Below are 21,414 nucleotides of genomic sequence, written 5' to 3'. Positions count from 1 at the left end.
AGAAATGAACTTAATAATAATAATAATAATAATAATAATAATAATAATAATAATAATAATAATAATAATATCAGGGACCACAGAATGACAGAGAGGTTAGGCTGGCCTCAACCAGAGCCAGGGCTTTTTCGGCTGTGGCTCTGATCTGGTGGAACGCTCTGTCACAAGAGACTAGGGCCCTGCGGGACTTGACATCTTTCCGCAGGGCCTGCAAGACAGAGCTGTTCCACTAAGCCTTTGGTCAGGGCACAGCCTGACTCCCTTCATTGGCAATCTTCACAGAACTCTAGCCCAATGGTTGCCATCAATTTGATTTGAATTAATTTTATAATTAAATGATTTTAGAATGTTGTATTATTTTATTGTTGTTAGCCACCCTGAGCCCGGCTTCGGCTGGCGAGTGCGGGATATAAATAAAAAATTATTATTATTATTATTATTATTATTATTATTATTATTATTATAGCTGATACTTTGCCTATCATGGTATTTCCATTTTATATCATACTTAACCTGCTGAATTTCTGCCCACTGCAGCTGTTAACAACACAAGTGTCCACCCTCCCCAAGTGCCATTCCTAAGCTATGCAAAGAACCTGAGTTTCATGAGCTTGTTACTGTGACCCAAAAAAAGAGAATTCCACAGCAGAAAATTTGTAACAGTAAAGTTTAATTTGAAACTCCAAAATGATGTACCTATGCTCTTACAAAAGACAGCAGTATATTTCTGCTATTTGCATCCATATGATAATATATTTCTCATTTTGCACTGTTTACGGAGAATGGGGAAGAGTGTTGCAAGGGGGCAGGAGAAGCCCCCAAAGACAATTTAGTGGTTGCAAATAGCTGATGGAGTAGAGGTTATAACTCCCTTCCCTCCCCTTCTCAGAACGGATCCCTCTTTAAGTTGCTGCTGTTTCCCATGCCGTGGATGTAGTTTGCAGTTGCCCACCTTAGATTCTCAGGCTAATTCCTCCAAAGGATAAAGCCTTAGAAACTGAGGTTTTATGATAGCAGTTAAAAACTAAGGGGTATCGTTATGTGGCAGTCTTTTCCTCTTTAATTACCTTGACTCTTCTAAGAAGGGACAGTTCCAATGAAGAGGGGGCATATCGTGATGAGCTGCGATTCTACAGAGCAGTGTCTGCTAGTTATGCCCCACAAATTCCATTATCTATAAATAGTCTCATAGAATTTAATGCAACTTCCATGCATGCCTTTGACAATTTAGCAGCCACTGGAAGCAAAAGAAATGGATTTTGCTTTCTGCCTTACCTATCTATGAATTGGAGCAAGCTGTTCTCATAGGAATTGCCTTCCTTTTCATGCTGAGCAATTACTTGAACGCTGATGTCAGACTGATTTATGGAGTAACTGGATGATTAAGTATATTGGCAAGCCATCTAATTTTAAAAGGTGCAAAAGACCCTCTTTTGTCTTTTCCCATTTTTATGGTGTCTTTTTTTTTTAAAAAAAAAAAATCCTTCAGTAGATTTGTGGAAGCTTATTGACCTGCAATCTAGAAATGCAAGGATGTTTCTCAATGGCTTTAGGCAAACTGAAAAAATAATCAGGACACACAAGAGTGAATCTATTTCTCAATTCTTGGGGAAGGATGAAGAAGCTGTCTTTCAGCATCTCAGCCTGAATGTGTCCCCGCAGTGCGGACTGCTCAAGATAATTGCTTGCAAATATATCCTAATTGACAGGTTAGGTACCCAGAGATACCTCACATGATTAATAAAGGTGCCTGTATGGTTCAGGTCTTGAAGCCATGAATAAGATTATAGCCTCAATCACAATGACAGTTTGTAGATTCTCTCTGTAGCTTCTCTCCAGGGGGCTAAAGAACTGTTGCTCAATCTGGGGGAAACTGGGGGCAGAATTGTTGTTTTACACATTTTGGCCAGTCTTTCGGCTTCACCTGCTTTGGGCAGCAGACCTCCATGCCTTGTCACATACTGCTTTTTAAACTCATGTCACTTTCAAAACCCATTTGTCATACAGAATGGAGCCTGCTGTCTGAGAAAACACAAACACAACATCCATCAGTTGTGTGGTTCTTTTGGATCATGGGGTTTGTGTCACAGGTTTCCTACAGAGCTACAATTTCCAGAGTGATTTAACAAACATTCCCTCTTCCTAGGGAACAATTGAGAGTTGTGGGGACAATAGGTCGGGGGGGGGGAGAGACTAGGTTATATAATATAATAATAGTATTTATGTAGCACTTTTCCTAAGTGGTTCAAACACTTTGCTTATATTAGTCATCCTTACAGCCAGCCTGAAACATAGACCAATATTATTATCATCCTTCAATCCTGGTTTAGGATGAGAATTCTGGTTAGCATTAATCAGTGCCAAAATAATACTTAATGTGGAAGACAATTGAGAAGCATACAATCTCATTGCCCAGTCCGAAGCTTTAGCCATGGATAAGTGATCAGAGGCACATCAACAGTGGGGTTTTTTTTGGGGGGGTGCCCTTTCTGAGTTTATTGAAATATAAAAAATAATACATATAAACCATGCCAGAAAAATCACTGGAGCAGGGCAGAAAACAAAGTTTGTTGAACAAGAGACAGTTGCTACACAGGAATACAACATGGCAACCAAATTTTCCAAAATAGCGTTTTCCACATTCAAGTTCGAAACACCTTTGGAGACATGCTACTTGTGTTATTTCCCCTGTAGTAGTCAAAGTCCATGTGTTGTAGGCTTTGTTGTGGTTTCCATTGTTGAGCTATGGAGGTCCTGGCTGAAGTCAGTATCCCTTCAGAGTTACTTAGAACAATTTTTGTGTGTTTAATAAACAAAGTTATGGAGAGGCGTTGCTAGAGGATTCAAGTATGTTAGATATTTCTCAATATGCTTCTGTCCAAAATAGTGAAACCTGGGGCTCACGTTATTGGCAAAAAAAAAGTTACATCAACACATTTATGAAGCCTAAATTATCTGAATGATTTTTAAATTGGGAACTTTGACTTTTGGATTACCTGTTCAAATCAAAGTGATCAGGAATGGGTCGTTTAAAATCACATCTGGCAGTTCATGAACTTCATTTTCTTCTTCTAAATAGCAGACGTCATGGTAATTAATGCCTTGCTCTTGCAATCTGTAGAGCTCCCTTTTCTTTTCGTTCTGCCTCATACAATATTTTGTTACAGTGGTCAGTCTATATCCGCGCTGCCGTACGGAAAGAGAAAGGCCTGCCTATACTGGTAGAATTGCTTCGAATAGATAATGACCGGGTAGTATGTGCGGTTGCAACAGCTTTACGGAATATGGCCTTAGATGTCCGAAATAAAGAGTTAATAGGTAAGTGCTTATATTGTGCTATGTCTTGTTGGAAAACATCGTTCTTATCCCTTTCACCTCAGCATGCTGCCGTCAAATTTGCTTGTGTGTGTGATCCTGAAATGCTACTCTTTGAGAAATAGCTGCTGGATGTTATTTAGCATTAAAATATTAAATTATTTTCTTCTATATTCAGTTATGCTTTAAAAATAAAAATACAGAAAACATTAGCATGATCTCCTAAGGCTCTAAATGCGTGCCCTGACCCAGGATCATTGTTCCCTTGTGTCTCTTCTGACTAGGATCAGAAGTCATTTGCACAGCCAAACTTTCCCCCTTCTCCCCGACTTAATCCAGTGTGGTTAAATTATCAAAGTTAAACTTGAAGGTATGAGAAAGTGAAAGAAGTCCATGCCTCTTCTCCCCTCTTCAAAAAACCAGAGTACATTCTCTGGCCCTTTGGTGGATTTCTGTATTTTTATTTTTATTTTTAAATCAAAATCCCAAGACAGTTGAGCCACTAGGAATTAAAGCATTGTTACAGCTACTGAGTTGTCTTAGAAAGAACCATATGCGGTTTTAATATATATAGACTGAATAGGAGGAGTTTCTGCTTGGAATAAAGAACCCTCGTGCTTCTGTTGCCTCTCCAGCATATCACGAGAGAACCACTCATGCTATTTTTAGCATAATCAGAAAACTAGGAAGTGAGTATTCTTTATATAGGAAGCATACTGAAAATCTGTTCTTGCTTTTATTGAATGATAATTGGCACTGAAAAGCTCATCAGTGATTTGGTTGCTTATAAAATGGCCAGGTTCACTGGCTGCCTGTTGAGGTTTGTTAATTATACTCTTTGGTAATAGAAACGGTGCAAGTTTTACTCTTGAATTGGAATGTTTTATCCCAGCTGTGGTTACCATTTATTTCATGTGTATGATTCCTTCTGTTGTTCCTATTCTGACTGTGGTCACCTCACTTTGAAATTTTTCATATTGTTGCTTTGTTTGGTGAGTGTCATTGAGTTATGCTCACCTGCTGTTCACAGTAGTTGAGAAGGGACTGCAAAGAATTCAAGAGATAACAGTCTGAAAAACAAAAACAAATGCTAGCTCTGTCAGGAGGTATCACATGCAGCAATTTGGGTTTTATTCATGCTGTGTGACTCAAGATAAAATGGTTGTGCAGGTGGAGTACAAATCGTCTCCTAGGTACTGTCCACGGTATGTAATGTGGAAGAAAACCAGGCAGTGCTGAATGTCACAGTGTCTGCCAGCTATTTTCTGCAGGGAAAAGACTGGTAAAGACTTGAGGTGTAGCAGGGCAGTCAAAATGACATTCGGGTCCATTTTTACTTCACTGAGAAGTCTCTCACCACCTAGCCAGTAGTCAACTGATTCAACGTGAGACATGAAGTTATTATTTTTTAACCGCACCATACAAAATGCTTATTCTAGTCACTTTTCATTGGGTCCATGTCCATTTTCTAAACTTTATCATTTGAATTGGCTGCTTTGAAGCATTCTTTGCTGGCCACCACAACAAAACACAAAGTGTTTTCTGGGAGCAAATTCTCCACTCATTCTTTAAAGGTGGTTTCTCTGTCCTCACATTTATGGCATGAAAGGCTGCCTTGACTGCCAGTTGACTGGTTTTAATTCTCCAGTGGATAAATACATATTCAGAGGGCCATTGGGCTATCATCTTCAGTCATGTTGGCTACAGTTTAGAAAGAGAAGAATATTAAAGAGTAAAGGAGCTCACAGAAGGCTTTTCAGAGTTGCTTCAGATGCTGCTTTCCCCATCTCACATTTTTAAGATGTGAAACCTGATCGTTTATGTGTCAATCATCCCTTTATCACTCAGTGGCTTGCAGCCTCAAGTGGAGACCCACCTATCCATGAAAAGACATCACAGATCAATCACCATATAGAGACCTTTCATAGTGCCTCACATTGTTTGAAACACAGTGCTTTTCAGTAGAAGCAATTCACACATTTAGCCTTAATATATACACAAACAACTCATTTTGTGACAAAAGGTGGGGAATCACATCACTGAATGATTTCCTCCAGAGCTCCTCAGAGTACAAAGGAGCTGATTCAGTTCCAAAACACCAGAGAAGATGATCAGGAGTGATCATGTCATTCCATAGCAAGATCAGGGCTTTGGCTGGATTATCAACTTTCTCAGCTGGAAAATCCCCCAGAGCATTCAGGAACACATCCAGTTCCATTGGTTTCTGGGAGTGGGCCATCCAAACAGGCCCTCCACCCTTACTGGGCCACTGCCCCCTTCTTCCTTTCCTAATATCACTTTGCACCTCTGCTCCCACCACTGCTTCCAGGAAAGAAAGCGCCTCACACGCAACTTCCTGAGATGGAAGCAGCCAGTGCTTCTCCTTGTCTCAGTCCCTTTATTCCCTAAGAGGAGGAGGAAGAGGTGGGAGCCGCAATAACAGCAGCAGAACATCCAGCCAGTGACTATGTAATTCACTGGTATGCTATTGCTACATGTACGTGAGAAAGCGAGCTCAAAAGTGTTCTCTTACTGTGCATTTGTGTGTGTTGGGACACAGGAGTTCCACATTCAGATACCTTCTTCGCTGTATAGCCAAGCAAAATTCCTTGGGCAAATAATGTCATTTTAACTTACACCATTGCATCTAAAGCCTAGCGAACCCTTTATGGTAAACAGAAATATAAGCACCAATAGTCGAGAACAGCTGCTTCAAGTGACCTGCGATTCTCAACGCACCATCTTAGGAGTACAATAAGATAAAATGTGTTGTTGAGCCACCGCATAAACTCTCTATAGGTATTAAGTCTCCTGGTGTTAAAGCTATTATCGTATGTTATACAGAGTTCCAAGGGGGGCAGGAGGGGTGGGTGGGATATCTCAGTCTCTCTTGTGAGTCACTAAGAATCCGAAGTACAAAGTACATCTTAAGCAAAGCCTTTTGAGATGATGGTTCTAAGGATGGATTTCAGTACTTTATCCACTGTAGTGAAATGCTTTCTGTTGCTGTGGGACTGAATAAGGTATTTGCTTTGCTCTTTTTTTTACTAAAGAGCTCAGCCTCTTCCTAGGGATATTGAAATTCTTCTTATTCACTCCCCGCATCCACCCCCCAGTCTAAGCATCTCACATTCACCAGGACTTCTCTGATAAGCTGCCCTCAGCTTCCATAAACTTCAAAGGCAAAGGAAAAATGATTACAGGGAGAGAGAGAGAGAGAGAAAGAACTGCACCTTGAGTTCACACTTCAAATGAGAGGGAGAAAATTGATTAAGAATGGGAGATTAGCTTAGTTTTTGATCTGCTCCACATTACAATTAGGCATTTCTTGTTCCCCATGCCTTATTTTATTATTATAACATTTATTCCAATACCAAGGCATAAGTAATTACTGTCCAAATACTATCAGTAAGGAGTTCCCAAATATATTTTTAGATGTGCCCACTTAGGAACCCTGCAGGATTTGTTTTTTAAGGACATCTAAATCTAGTGGCCATGCTAATTCCATAACATCAGGACTTATCCATGCTTAACTTTTGCCCTGTGCTTTCTAGGAGCAGCTCTGCACTTTAAAGTTCTGTGTCTGAGCGCTTTCTTTGTTTTCCCCACTGCTCTCCCCAGGAAACCCCACTCTTTAAAACTGAATCGGAACAAACAGCAATTCAGGTTTTCCTGAAGTGGCAGATTGCTATTTTCTCCAATTCAGCTGTAAAGAGTGGGTTTTTATGGAAGTCTGGGTAAGCCCTTAGTTAAATTTTTATGCAGGCCTTCCTTTTGTTTTTTCTGAAGCTGCTTCTCATCAGCTTGATTGGAGACGGGCGATCTCTCTGACATTCTCAAATGATTTTATAACCCTATTATCATAGCCCTTCAAGAAAAATTAAAAGCCCCGCCTTGCAAGGAAGTTACTCCAACCCATTGAATCACTTTAGTTGTGCTTTCCTGTACCTTTTCCAGACCTGTATGCAGTATTACAAATGTTGCTTCACCATCACTTGGCATTATGAGACAGGCTGTTTCGCTCCCCATCTCCCTTCAATTAATTCCTAACATTGGATTTGCTCCCCCCCCCTCCCCACTATGTATAACAAGTTGGTATTTTCAGGGAGTTGTGCACCATAGTACAAAGACATTTTTCCAGGGCAGTCACAATCCATTCAGAGTTACATATGGGAAGTTAGCACACAAACACAAAATGTATGCATAGCTTAGCACTTACACTAATTCTCAGTTGCTACTTTATTGCTATTTGCTTGATTGCCATTTCTCAAGAGTGGACTTTGGTAATCTTTTGTCATATGGAGCCCTGGGCAAGGCCAAAATTTAGCGCCCCCAAATGGAGCTTCTCAGTTATGGAGCTTCTCAATTTTTGCTGCCTTGGCTGCATCCCCCCACTTTGAAGAGTTGGTTTGGGGGCCCTTCCCAGCCTGCTTGGGTGTTCAGCATCCTGGAAAATTAGGTGCCATCCACAAACACAGCTATGTCACTGCTCAGCCCTGATACCAGATTCTTTTATGAGTAAGTTAAATTGCACCAGTCCTAAGACAGATCCTTAGGCAGTGGAGGCTGGTCCGTCAGGGAAAATGAATCACCAACCTATATCCTTTAGCAAAACATGTAGATGTCATTGCATTAACCTGTCAAAAGCCTTTTCCATTTTCAGGATATCTGTATACTAGGGAGATTACCTAAATGAAATCTTTAAATTGTGGAGGATGGAGGAGGTCTACATGGGCTTCCCATTCCTTCCGTTGTCTGTGCATTCAGCATGCAGAGGGCTGAGGGAAGCAAGATTTTATTGAGTCCCAAGGAACTCCTCCAGGAGCACACCACCTGTACTAGGACTGTATCAAGCCCTAAATGGTTTTGATTTTAATTTATGCAAGGCAGCCAAGCAGCATAAAACTGCAACGTGGTCTCCGTGCACAGTTGTTTTCCACCAAAGACAAATTAATCATGCTAATGGTCCCACGCATAATTTCCATGGAAGCAAATTAAGAAATGTGTGATCACTATACCATGGCCTTATCTTGTAACCCGCTCCCACCTTTCCTCCCCAAGTCTTCAGAGGCTTAGCTTAAAAAGATATTTCTGCACTGAGATTTGCTTTTATAAGCAAACATTTTCATCTTATCTTATTACAAGCTTTTTTCCATGTTTCCTCCTCTGTGAATTGGGAATTCGTACATGCCAAAACATATGTTTTTAAATAGCAGTAAGCTTTTCATCTCTTCCCATAACATTAGGGTTGTGTCGTGACCCAGGGCTCAGATCAGTCTGCCCCAGGCAAGGAAGATGATTTCATTTCTGAAGTGGTTCTTGATGTCCCCTACTTCTTCAGAATCCCCATCATCAGGAAAGACCATAAGGCCACCAGCCATTTGCTTTGGTTTAAGGAGGTCCCATTACTGCCCCACATTCTGCCTGCTGCTAAATAGCCCATGTATTGGCAAACCCTTGTAAATTTTTACCCACTTCTGAGATAATACTGCAGAGGTTGAAGCTTTTCAGCTCTGTTTAATCAGTCTGTGGATGTTGCAGGCGCAAGGCTTCCTCTCATGCCCTTCTCAGCATGTGACAGATATATTTTCATTTAGTTTGTGCCAATTACCAGCTGCAGCTGTTGCGGTGCCATGTGCAGAACTCAAAGCCAATTGGCTTTTTCCATGCTACTGCAAGAGTAGTTTCTGGAGAATTAGTAGTGCCATGCTAAAAGCCCACAGAGAGTACTGCATGTGGCATCAGCATGCCCTCAACTAGCTCATCGCATCACACCGTGGCCAAAAATAGGCATGGATTGATTTAAATCTGCAGCTGCCTAGCGCTGAGAAGTTCATGAGATAATAGGCTCTCTGTGGCACATCTACAGAAGCTGTTGTAGATTGAAGCTTCTCCCTGTACTTCAGGGAAGGCATTTATTTTTTGATAAAATGCTGGAAGTTGGTCAGTGGAATTGTGATGCTCAATGATGCTTGTGAAATCATCCAGTGGCCATTGACACATTTTTTAAAACTCTCTTTGATTTGTACCAGACAGATTTACTGAAGGTATTTTGTCACCAAGCAGGTCCAAGGACCACAATCCTTAGCTAACCTGCATGGAAATTAAGTGCAATTCAATTTGATAGGTGTTTCTTTCAAGGAAGCAATCTTTGGTGGGAAGGAAATGTACAAATCTTCCATCCAGTTAAAGACTTCAATCCAGCCTCAATCTTTGTCAGATCAAGTGGTTTGCTTAGAGCTTTCCATGGCGCTGAAACTACCAGTTTGCCTTTCTTTTTCATGTGACTCGTGTCAAGGTTAGGATATGACAAGACAAGCTAGATCAACATATTAAGTCATGAAACTTTGGGCAATTTTACCTAATCATATTGCTATCATCTCTTGTAGCATTCAACCAGTTGTTTGTTTTTAAATTGATTCTCTGCTGAGATTATTGGAAAATGCGACAGATGGAGAAGAAAAGGTTCACAGAAGTCCATACAAATAGAATGTCAGTAATGTTTCTATAGTGCAATATCACCTGCATTTATTCACAGTGAAGAAAAAGAGCCACATCAATTCCACATTATCAGAATAGCAAGTTTACTTCTGAAACAAAAAATATAATCCATTAGAACTGTGTTTTTTTAAGAGATTTTAAGAGTAAAACCACTTAGTTGCTCTTTGAGACCATTTATGAATCCCCTTCACTTTTTCTACAACATTATTTGCTGCTCTCCCCACCCCTTCCCAGCCTCTGTCCTCTTACCTAGAACCTCAGCCAACTTTGTGATTTCTCCCTGGTTGCCTCATATATAGCAGAAGAGCTGCTTACACGTTTCTTTAGAACTTATGCATTATTGTATTTCAAATGCACATCAGGAATCACCTGTACACCCTGATCCATACAAAACATTCAATACTAGCTAGATAATTAGTGTCTGGAGGTCACTGACTGTGATACGAACATAATAATTTTGCGATACCTTTTCTTCCCACCTGTTGACATATCTGCAGAGCCGAAATGGGTCTGTGATCTTTCTTCATAGCCTCAATTTGTTACCGTAATACAGATTGTATCTAGAAAGAGAGAGATATGTACTGGGAGAGATAATAAAGGCCTTCTGCACTGTATGTTTTGTGGGCTTTTAACCAGCCAAAATAGAACAAAGAAGAAGCTGGTTGGAAATTACAGTGCATTTAAAACATTGTTTGCTATACTGACATTTCAGTTGAAATTAAATGTTGTCTGATCAAGAACCATATGGGGGTGGGGTGGCTTTCCTACATTACGACCGTACCAATAATTAAAAGCAAAGGCCATTTAAAATACTGTGCGTTCCCAATCAGGCTCTGAAAAATCATTATTATTTTGAACTAGAATAAGGAAGCATTCTATAGACACAAGCAAGGATCGACCAGCAAGATGATGCTAGGTTTTAGAAAAAAGAATTATACTGCAGAATTTATGCTACTAGTATTGTAGCCAACTTAGCTTTGAGAACACTAGTAGGAACTTTGATAAGGCAAGCAGAGAGCCTTGTAAAAGTACAGGGTTTTGTTTTTTGGTATGTAATAGCCCTTTCACATATTTCCTATTCATTCATTCATTCATTCTCTATTTCCCCTTGCATGTAATGCACGAAAAGTACTTCATGAAGCAAATACCGTATTTTTCGCTCTATAAGACACACTTTTCCCCTCCTAAAAAGTAAGGGGAAATGTGTGTGCGTCTTATGGAGTGAATGCAGGCTGCGCAGCTTTCGCTGAAGCCAGGAGAGCAAGAGGGATTGGTGTGCACCGATCCCTCTTGCTCTCCTGGCTTTAGGGATAGCCTCCTGAGCAGAGCGGGAGCGCTCCCGCTGCGTTCAGGAGGCTTTGCGTTGCTTTCGCTGAAGCTAGGAGAGCAAGAGGGATTGATCCCTCTTGCTCTCCTGGCTTCGCTTTGCTGGAGAGCCTCTGCACAGCTTTCCCTCTCTGCGCAGCGCCCCTTCAGCAAAGCGGGAGGAGAAATGGAAGGGGCTTTGCTTCTCCTGCTGCTTTGCTGAAGGGGCGCTGAGCAGAGAGGGAAAGCTGTGTTAGGTTCTGTTTCCCACTGAGCAGCTGCATGGAGTCACAGGACTCTGTTTACATTCCAGAGACCTTCCAGTCTCACAGGAAAGGAGACGGGATGTGACGTTAGTGGTTTCCTGTTTCCTTTGTTCAGTTGCTCTCTGCTTTCATAGAGAGAGGATGTCTTTTCTGTCTCCGTAGCTTAGAAATAAACTCTTTACAATGTAACCCAAACCTCTCGTCTCTTTCCTGTGCTGGAAACTCTGCTGGAGAAGGTGCTTTGGAGCCTTATCAAAGGCTCAGGTCATTAAACACATCGGGAGGCGATTCCGAAGACTCGAGGGAAGAATATGAGCTTTATCAGCTTGGCCGAGTGGAGATCCTGACAAGCTGTACAGCGCCCCTTCAGCCAAGCGGCAGGAGAAATGGAGCCCCTTCCATTTCTCCTCCCACTTTGCTGGAGAGGCGCTACGCAGAGAGAGAGAGAGAGAGAGAGAGAGAGAGAGAACATTTTTTTTTTCTTGTTCTCCTCTAGAACTAGGTTCGTCTTATGATCGGGTACGTCTTATAGAGTGAAAAATACGGTAGTCAAACTATGGAATTGGCTCCATCAGGAGGCAGTGATGACCACCACCTTGGGTAGCTTTAAAAAGAGGATTTAGACAGCTTCATGAAGGATGATGCCATCAATGCCTACTAACTAGGATGGCTGGGTTCTACCTGTCTGAAGCCTCTGAATGCCAGCTCCTGTGAATCGCCAGGGGTGAGAGTGCCGCTGTGCCCAGTTGCTGCATTGGGGCTTCCCATTGACATCTGGATGGCTGGTAGTGTGAGATCAGAATGCTGGACTCAATGGGCCATTGGCCTGATCCAGCAAAGACTTATATTCTAAAGGTCACTTATTTTCTAGTTGGACCATAATTTGTAAAAACTGCCAACTTGTCGTCCGTCCCCCCTTAACTGGAAATAGAACTTTTCTCTAGTATTCTTCTCCCAAAGGCAGCTGTAAGTCAGTGTCACCTTCAATTCTTGCTTTTTTTAAAAAAAATTATAATCTGGGTGAGTGGGTAGCAGAACTTAATAGCCGTGGGAGAGACGGTGTCCTGGAAAATGTACTGCAGATTCTAATCCATACATGCAATTACTTTTTGTTCACCTTTTCCTACAAAGTGCAACAGATTTTAATGACTTAAGAAACAAGAACTGAGGGACAATACAAGGCTGATGCTGACCCCCCCCCCCGAAATACAGTGAAATAATGGCAGTGTTGGATAACTTCATTTTCTAACATCAGAAATCCCCATCTCTCCAACTGCATTCTGTCCTGTAAATGCTACCCTGGGGTTACATTTCTAATTCCTCCTTGCTTTTTTCCATTAAACCTATGCAGATAAAGGAGCTTTCCTGAATGTCACCCAGACTTAAATTTAAACAAATCCTTCTGGAATGTGTTGAGTCATCGGGCCCTAAATTGCTGAAAGTATGCATTTGTTTGCAGAAGACAGGAATATTTACCTTAAAATTAACTATGGCTTTGATTCATGCAGTGCTCAATACCCATCCCTGCCCAGCCAAAATAATAAACAGTGCTATCAGCTCTTGACGGAAAAATACGGTCCATCAGGGGAAAGAACGATGAAGGCGATATCTGAGTACCCCCCCTCCCAATCATGTCATCATCCAGCCACAGGTTGTCAGACCTGATAATACAGATTGTTTGCTTGGCTGTGCAAGATTCCAGTGTATGATCCTTACGTCCAGGATGCAATGTGACCCTCTTCTGCAGTGGCCATTTTTAATCCCAATTCCTCTTACTGAATAGAGGTCATGTGTTAGCTTACGTAATTTCTCCAATGTAACTCTACTGCAGTTTCACAAACTTAAGGAAATCTGTTCCTTCGTCATTGCTTAAAGCAGTTTTGAGCTTCTCTAAACCTTATGACCCAGGACCCCCAGAATGGCAAGAAGTCTCTTATATCTTCACATGTTCCTGGTGAGCTCAGCACTCAGGACTGAGATGTTGTTGTTGTTTAGTCGTGTCTGACTCTTCATGAGCCAATGGACCAGAGCATGTCAGGCACTCCTGTCTTCCACTGCCTCCCGCAGCTTGGTCAAACTCATGCTGGTAGCTTCGAGAACACTGTCCAACCAACTCGTCTTCTGTCGTCCCCTTCTCCTTGTGCCCTCCATCTTTCCCAACATCAGGGTCTTTTCCAGGGAGTCTCCTCTTCTCATGAGGACTGAGATTACAGTTCATCTAATCTTGGAATCCTCCCTATATCAAGGTTTTACAATATCTCCAGTGGACAGAACCACACACAAGTTCTGTGCACTATGTCCCTGCTAAAACCAGCTTTCCTCCTAAGGTAGTTTCTCTCACTCCTCAACCCTTCATTCCTTCTTTGGGGAGGTGTTCGCATGACACACCTACACACTGCAGCCCACACACTAGCGTGTCACGGCACACAATTTGGAAAGCTCTGCACTAGCCAAAGCTAAACATGTTTGGAATCTCCCACATGCTAAATTAATTGTGCTCCTTTCCCATATCTGCCCCAGTCCAGCAAGGAAGACCCATATGCAGAAGCAGGCTGCCACTTGTACTGCAGATGAGCATAAAGACAGACATCAGACCACATCTGCCTTGCAATTATAATTCAAGACCAACTGAACTGTTGGGATAAATATTTAAAATGGATGTGTATCTCCATCTGAGCTTGCTCATTGTTGCATAAGACCAACTGCAAATAGCCAGAGCTGGATCAAGCCATAGCTTTTAAAATATTTTTTTACCGCTAAAAAGTGCTAGGATAGTGGTACGGAGAGCTACCAGCTGTGGAATCCATTCTTGCCTTTCTAGGGGCTACAGATTGCATATTCTAAAGGGACAGCAATATTGGATAAACCCAGGTTAAACCATCAGCCCCTGGAAAGTTCCTTCAATAATTCCTGTTTGTTACTGTTTTGCCTTTGGTGTGTGGGGGTTTTTTTTTTTGTGTGTGTGTGTATATATATAAATAAAATATTGCTTTAGCATTTCAAATTGTAAGGCAACAGGAGTATATTGGCAGAAAGATAGTATATAATTGTAATAAATGTGTGAATACTGTAGGGGGCATTTCTTGAAACTGGGGGTTTAACGGATTATCTGTTTTTAGTAATATTGTTTGGTTTATTACGAGTCACAGTCTGTTTCATGCACTTCAGATGTAGTCTTTCAAAAGTGTACTTCTGCTGCAGGGATAAATTGGTATGCCGCTGCCTCTGATGCCTGCGATAGGAATCTGTGGCTTATAAATATTTGAAGTAAAATAAATATTTCATTTTCCCAACCCTGGATAATCTGTATTTCATAACTGGGGGAAAGCAATTATTTCCACAGATGGCATATTCATCGCTTTGTGATGTGTGAGATATAGTTATGAGGATATTGTCTGTTGTGTGAACTACGCTGTCTCTCTCTCTCACCCTACTATTACTTTGTGGTTTTTTAAATTTTGTGTGTTTGTTTTTAACACTTTGATGACATATTGTGTGTGACTCCTGCACAAAATGGCTCATGTAGCCTCATCCGTAGGGGGCTAGCCCCCCTCCATCCATTGTTTATATCAATATATTGTGTGTGAATGGGATTTGCAGGACTAATGAGCATATATGCTAAAATATGGTAGCTAACAGCTGATAATATAGATACGGGGGGGGGGGGGAAGTCACCTGAACTCACACTAGCTTGCAAGGCAAAGCACATAGCTCAGGAGAAGTCATGGAATTATTAACCCTTACCCTGTACTGCAGATTTTCTTTTCTATTCGCCCCTCCTTTCTTTGCTTCCAATATGTGACTCCTCCCTCCATTTAATTTCTTTCCAAAAGGCAAGTATGCTATGCGGGACCTGGTTCACCGGCTTCCAGGAGGTAACAACAGCAACAGTTCAGGAAGCAAGGCCATGTCTGATGATACCGTCACTGCTATTTGTTGCACCTTGCATGAAGTCATCACGAAAAACATGGAGAATGCCAAGGCCTTACGGGACGCAGGAGGAATCGAGAAGCTTGTTGGCATTTCCAAGAGTAAAGGAGACAAGTACGTTTTGCAAATCATCTCGTGCCTATTAGCTATAATTTAATTAGTGCTTGTCTGCACTAATGATTTCCTGGAGAACTGTCGTTTATCATGTGTTAGTAAGCTTGACAGTTGATGAGGAAAAGGTGGGGGGGTAGTAGGTGGATAATTTCATATCAAAGCAGCTGACTATTGTCATCTGAGGCATGTTATTTATCAAGAGTAGCTTATAGTTTAGCCTATATCTGCACTCGCTAGTATTACATGAAGTGATTATAATTGCTAGTATGGGAACAAATTTATTGTTAAGAAAGTACATTCTCAATTAATTGCAGTTGTTGTTGTTTCTCAAGAGTGCATTCCCACCATAGATTATAAAAGAGAAAAGAGGGTTATGCCAGGTACTGGAGTCAGGTACAAATCCCAGAAATGGAAAAGCGTAGGTTATTTTCAAAGGAAATTTGAAAGACCCAAGTCCACCATACCTCTCATAAAGTGCTGACTGAATTTACGATTATCAACTGCTTCCTTGAGATTCCAGTTACTCCTAAGTATGTTTCCTCTTCCCTTTTCTTTCTTTTGTCTTCAACAGGCACTCACCAAAAGTAGTGAAGGCAGCATCTCAGGTCTTAAATAGCATGTGGCAGTACAGAGACCTGAGAAGTCTCTACAAGAAGGTAAGATTTATTTAAATTCTTAAAATTAGTATCTCTTGGGGTGGGGGGGTGCGTTTTAGAGCAAAATCAGCAATGAGCCAAATATTGGAAATGTTGGCGTAAATGCAAGTTTCTGCCTACTTTTGCACACCGTGTGTGACTGATAATGGAAGAGGCACCATTTCAAATTTCACTGGGGGATGTGGGGCAAAACATTTCCAGTAGGGGAAGGATATTTCGCTAAGGTCCGAAGACTGGTTCTCCGATACGTTTGAAGGTCAGTTATATGAGAAGCAGTATATCTTTAAATCATTTATTTCACTAGCCAGAATGGCTGTGTTCACCCTCTACCTTTGGAGGGGAGGGTGCCATTGCATTCGGGTCCTGATTTTGGGTATCACATTGGCCACTACGGATGGGATTTTAGGTCTGATCTAGTTAGGCTGCCCTTATGGTCCGACATTCTTACGATTCATAATAGCTGCCGGAATGTTATAACCACGGAACTGTCACTCTTGTAGAAAAGAGAGGTCAAGGAGGGAAGAGCCTTTGCTGTCCCTGCCTAGTGCACAGGCCCATTTAATAAATAAGTACCATACAGTCAGGGACTGAGCAATGAATAGCTCAGTCAGTAGAACATGAGACTCTTAAGGTCGTGGGTCCACCAGGGCAAAAGATTCAAACATTGCAAGGGGTTGGAGTAGATGGGACCCCCCCCCCCAGGGTCCCTTCCAACTCTACAATTCTGCGATTCTGTTGTCAGTCTGTACAACCAGTGAGTTGGCCAGGTGTGGGCACTCCTGAGAGACAAATACCATATTTTTCGCTCCATAAGACACACTTTTTTCCTCCTAAAAAGTAAGGGGAAATGTCTGTGCATCTTATGGAGCGAATGCACTGGGCGGCAGAGGGATCCCTCGGCTACCACTGCAGTCGTGAGCTGAGGGATGCCTCTGCAGCCGGAGCCATGACTCCCGTCCGTCGCTTGCTGTGAAGCCATCAGAGCAAGAGGCGCTGCGCTGCTATCACTCTTGCTGTGCTGACTTCAGCAAGAGCGATAGCTGCGCAGCTTGCTCTGCTGGCTTCACAGCGAAGCGGGATGAGGGACAGACGGGAACAAGCAAAGCGAGAGTCGCTTACATAGCTTCTGTCCCGCTTTGCACAGCTCTCACTTTGCTTGTCCATCCCTCCTCCCGCCTCGCTGTAAAGCAAGCAAAGCACCTGTCCCAGTGTCTCCTCCTCCTCTTCTTGCTCCGGCATCACTGCGCTTTACAATGAGGTGGAAGGAGGGATGGGCAAGCAAAGTGAGAGCTGCATAAAGCGAGAGAGAAACTATGTAAGCGGCTCTCACTTTGCTTGCTTTAAAGCAAGAAAAGCGAGAGCCGCTTACATGCTCTGCGCAGAATATATTTTTTCTAGCTTTCCCCCTCTAAAAACTAGGTGCGTCTTATAGTCAGGTGCGTCTTACAGAGCGAAAAATACGGTGCATATTATTGTCCTAAGTGGCTTAGAACTCATATATTTGCTCGGAATAAATTCATAAAGCACATGCTACATGGATAGAAACTTTTCAGGTAGTCCAATCAGAAGCAGCAGCAAGCCATTTTGGGGGAGGCATCATCCATTAGCAACTTCTAACAGTTTTAAGTGCTATGCTCCTTTACATATTTGCCTACAGGCATTTCTTTAAGACCATTCAGAAGTGGAGGAGGGTCTCCTGTAGGACCCTCTTTTGTCTGCCACCCCCGTTTCCGGGGTGGGGGTGGGGGTGGGGCAAGCTATGAAAATGTCTCCACTCACTGTTTTGCCGGCAGGCTGTTTTTAGAGCCTCAGATTGGCTCAGAAAATGGTAAGAATTGTTTACAGGGCTTTTTCTTAATAGTTCAATTTCTTACCAAGTCCATCAGAGGTGAGTGGGGCCAAACATTCTTCCCATCTCTAAATAAGACCAAGCAATTGTCTAATAATCTGCACAAGAAAGTAATGCTTTTATTTAATAAAATGTGTGTTGCGCTAGTAGTGTTGGTAAACAAAAGGGATTTTGAAAACAGTTATTCACAGCTTGAAAGGATTACTTTTGCACTTGAAGAGAAGAGGGGCTTTGCTTCTATTCTATATTAGCACATTTATAAGATGCTGAACTGTAATGCGAGATTGCCTGGTTTCATGAATATGCACTATTAGAAGGGCATAAACAAACAACGAGTTTCCTTAAAAGATTTTTAACACAAAAGTAACATAATCAGTACAATATTTTCTCCAGTGTACATGTATATATACTGGAGAGGAAGCTCACCCTCTGTGTTTACTAATGCCCTCCATTCTCCCAAGGCAAGATTGGATTAAGCTAGGAACAAAGAGGCCAATACTACCAGAGATGAGAAAACGATGCAAGGGGAATAATAGTGGCACAATGATACCAGTTTTTTTTTATTTAAAAAAAACAACAGGTATCCTACCAGTCAAAAGAAAACTTTAAAGGCAGCTAATAGCGCAGACGCGGGTGGCGCTGTGGGTTAAACCACAGAGCCTAGGGCTTGCTGATCAGAAGGTTGGCGGTTTGAATCCCCGTGACAGGGTGAGCTCCCGTTGCTCGGTCCCTGCTCCTGCCAACCTAGCAGTTCGAAAGCACGCCAAAGTGCAAGTAGATAACTAGGTACCGCTCCGGCGGGAAGGTAAACAGTGTTTCAGTCCTCTGCTCTGGTTCGCCAGAAGCAGCTTAGTCCTGCTGGCCACATGACCCGGAAGCTGTACACCAGCTCCCTCGGCCAGTAAAGCGAGATGAGCGCCGCAACCCCAGAGTCGGCAACGACTGGACCTAATGGTCAGGGGTCCCTTTACCTTTACCTTTATACCTGACTACTCAGAAGTAAGTTCCATTGAGTTCAGTGGGAATTACTCCCATGTAAGTGGGTATAGGATTGCAGCCCAAGTGGCCAAAATTATTTATGCAAGCCAGGGAAATGAGCAGCAGAATTGCAGGCAATTTCAGACTCCGTGTAAAAAAGTGCAAATAAGGCACATTTACCGGTTTGCTTGTTAACACAATTGCAGCTTCACATGTTTTGGGGTTCATGGTAGAAACCTTAACGAAAACTCACTGTGTTATAGCAGCAGGAGGAGGAGAGAAGGCAGTGTCAGAAGTTAAAACGAAAGGGGTTGAAAATAAAACCGCAATCTGGTGCTGATGCATACATTCATTGTAGAATGAATATATTGGTCATCCTGTGTTTTTTAAAAAAGGATACCATACCTAAGCGGGAAAAGGCAGCTAAAACAGTCAAGAGGTGAAGCATTCTTGTTAGGAAAAATAACATTTCTAACTAAGAGAGAATATGACAGAGGCTTTTCAAATTATGGCATGGGGAGAATGAAGAGAGGGAAATTAGTGCTCTTCCATAACACAGGTTCATTGAACAAAACAAATAGGTAGTACGTTCAGCATAAACTCAAGAAATTATTTCTTCAGACAATGCATAATTACCTACCAGAATATGTGGTGACTTTTAAAAAGGGTTGGGAATGTAATGGACTTATGTACCACTATTGGCCTAGATAGCTAAAAGAAAACTCTATGCTCAGGGACGGGACAGCTCCAATTGTAAGGTGCTGGGGAGAAGCAGGGGATGGCTCCAAATTTAGGCTTTAGTCCTATACCCACTGATCAGAAGGCTGTGTGTTCATATCACACCAGGGTCAGGATTCTGACTTTGGGACACGGGTGGCGCTGGGGGTTAAACCACAGAGCCTAGGACTTGCCGATCAGAAGGTCGGCGGTTTGAATCCCCGCGACGGGGTGAGCTCCCGTTGCTCGGTCCCTGCTCATGCCAACCTAGCAGTTTGAAAGCATGCCAGTGCAAATAGATAAAGAGGTACCACTCTGGTGGGAAGGTAAACGGTGTTTCCATGCACTGCTCTGGTTCGCCAGAAGCGGCTTAGTCATGCTGGCCACATGACCCGGAAGCTGTACGCCGGCTCCCTTGGCCAGTAAAGCGAGATGAGCGCCGCAACCGCAGATTCAGCCACGACTAGACCTAATGGTCAGGGGTCCCTTTACCTTACCTATACCCACCTGGCAGTAAGCCCCATTGAACACTGTGGGACTTCCTTCTGAGTAGGCATGCACAGGATTGCTCTGCAAGTTTAACCCAGCAGGTCAGTTGTTCCTGGAAGCGACAGAGTGTGTTCCCTTCACACTGGAATACTACCTTTGTTTCAAGTTGATCCCTATATTGTTAAGAGTTCATTAAATAAGAATGAATAAATTCCTGCCTCCCAGAGTGAGAATGAAGCAGGGGTTGTTTCCAAGGGTTATGCCTGGTATCTTCAGATGTGGATGGGTGGTTGGGGCAGGGTAGTGCCCTTAGCATACCTCTGTGGGGATTGGACATAATTTGGACTGTAAGGCTGGATGAATACCATTTATTCATGTGGGGCATATCATTAATTGTCATCAGCTCTGACCAAGTGAGAGATGTTTTAGTAGTTTCTTTTTTTAAAAAAAGGGTATGTACTGGATATTTTCTAATTTGAACATTCACTTCAAAAGTAGCACATTTTATTATTTATTATTTATGTGATGCCGTTGAATACTGAAAAATTACCTTGCCAAACATTCATCTGATTTTCAAGTTGCTCGGTGCTCTTTTGGTCCCCTGGCTTCTGCTTCTCTGCACAATTTTCTTCTCATTCCCCACCTCCCTCACTGTGCTTGGCCTTATTTGCCCCTCACGCTGCAGTTCTTTCAGCTCAGAGGTAATGCACTCTCTCAACAGGTCCTACCTGCTAACAGGTGGGCAGCCACATTCTGAACCAGTTCAAGTTTCCAAACAACCTTCAAAAGCTATGTCCTGTAGAATATTTTGCAGAAATTCAGCCTGGACATTACCATGGCGTTCATTAGTGGCAAGGTCATCATTCTCCAGGAGCAGCCATGGCTAGCTTTCCAAGCTAAGTTGGGGGAAAGCATTCCTAACTGACTCCCTTTTGGGATTTAAGGAGCACAGCTGGGTATAGGATCAACCCAAGACTGTTCAGCTGATCCAGGGATCAGTGCTCACTTGTTTAGAACAGTGTAGCCACCAACTGTGTCAATCAGACCTTCTCACCAACAGCATCTCTCTCTAGTCTGGACTGGTCTTAAGTTTATTCATCCTAATCAAGCCCATTACTAACCCCAGAACCGTGGTTGCCTCACCTGGTTCCATTGAAAAGTAGGGATAAAATTGCATCATTCACACACCATGGATATTTTGCCTCAGGTATCATCTTGGTTGTTTCCCACAGGTTTTTAAATCACACTTGCAGCATAGCGTGGCTAATACCTTACTTCTGTGGTATGGCAGTCA

The 21,414-nt window shown here is 42.4% G+C and overlaps 1 protein-coding gene across 1 annotated transcript in view; it reads left to right on the top strand.

Annotated features, from left to right (window-relative positions):
• CTNND2 (catenin delta 2) overlaps positions 1-21,414 on the top strand; it is a 552,484-nt gene that overhangs the window by 493,567 nt on the left and 37,503 nt on the right. The window contains exons 18-19 of the mRNA XM_081206065.1: positions 15,221-15,431; positions 16,003-16,087. Of these exons, the coding sequence (XP_081062191.1) occupies positions 15,221-15,431; positions 16,003-16,087 (296 nt within the window). The remainder of the gene's footprint in view (positions 1-15,220; positions 15,432-16,002; positions 16,088-21,414) is intronic.

This window comes from Podarcis bocagei, assembly GCF_964188305.1.
Source record: "Podarcis bocagei genome assembly, chromosome: 8".
NCBI classification, from domain to species: domain Eukaryota; kingdom Metazoa; phylum Chordata; class Lepidosauria; order Squamata; family Lacertidae; genus Podarcis; species Podarcis bocagei.
The sequence above is the reverse complement of the archived record's forward strand: the minus strand, read 5'-3'. Positions and strand labels throughout refer to the sequence as shown.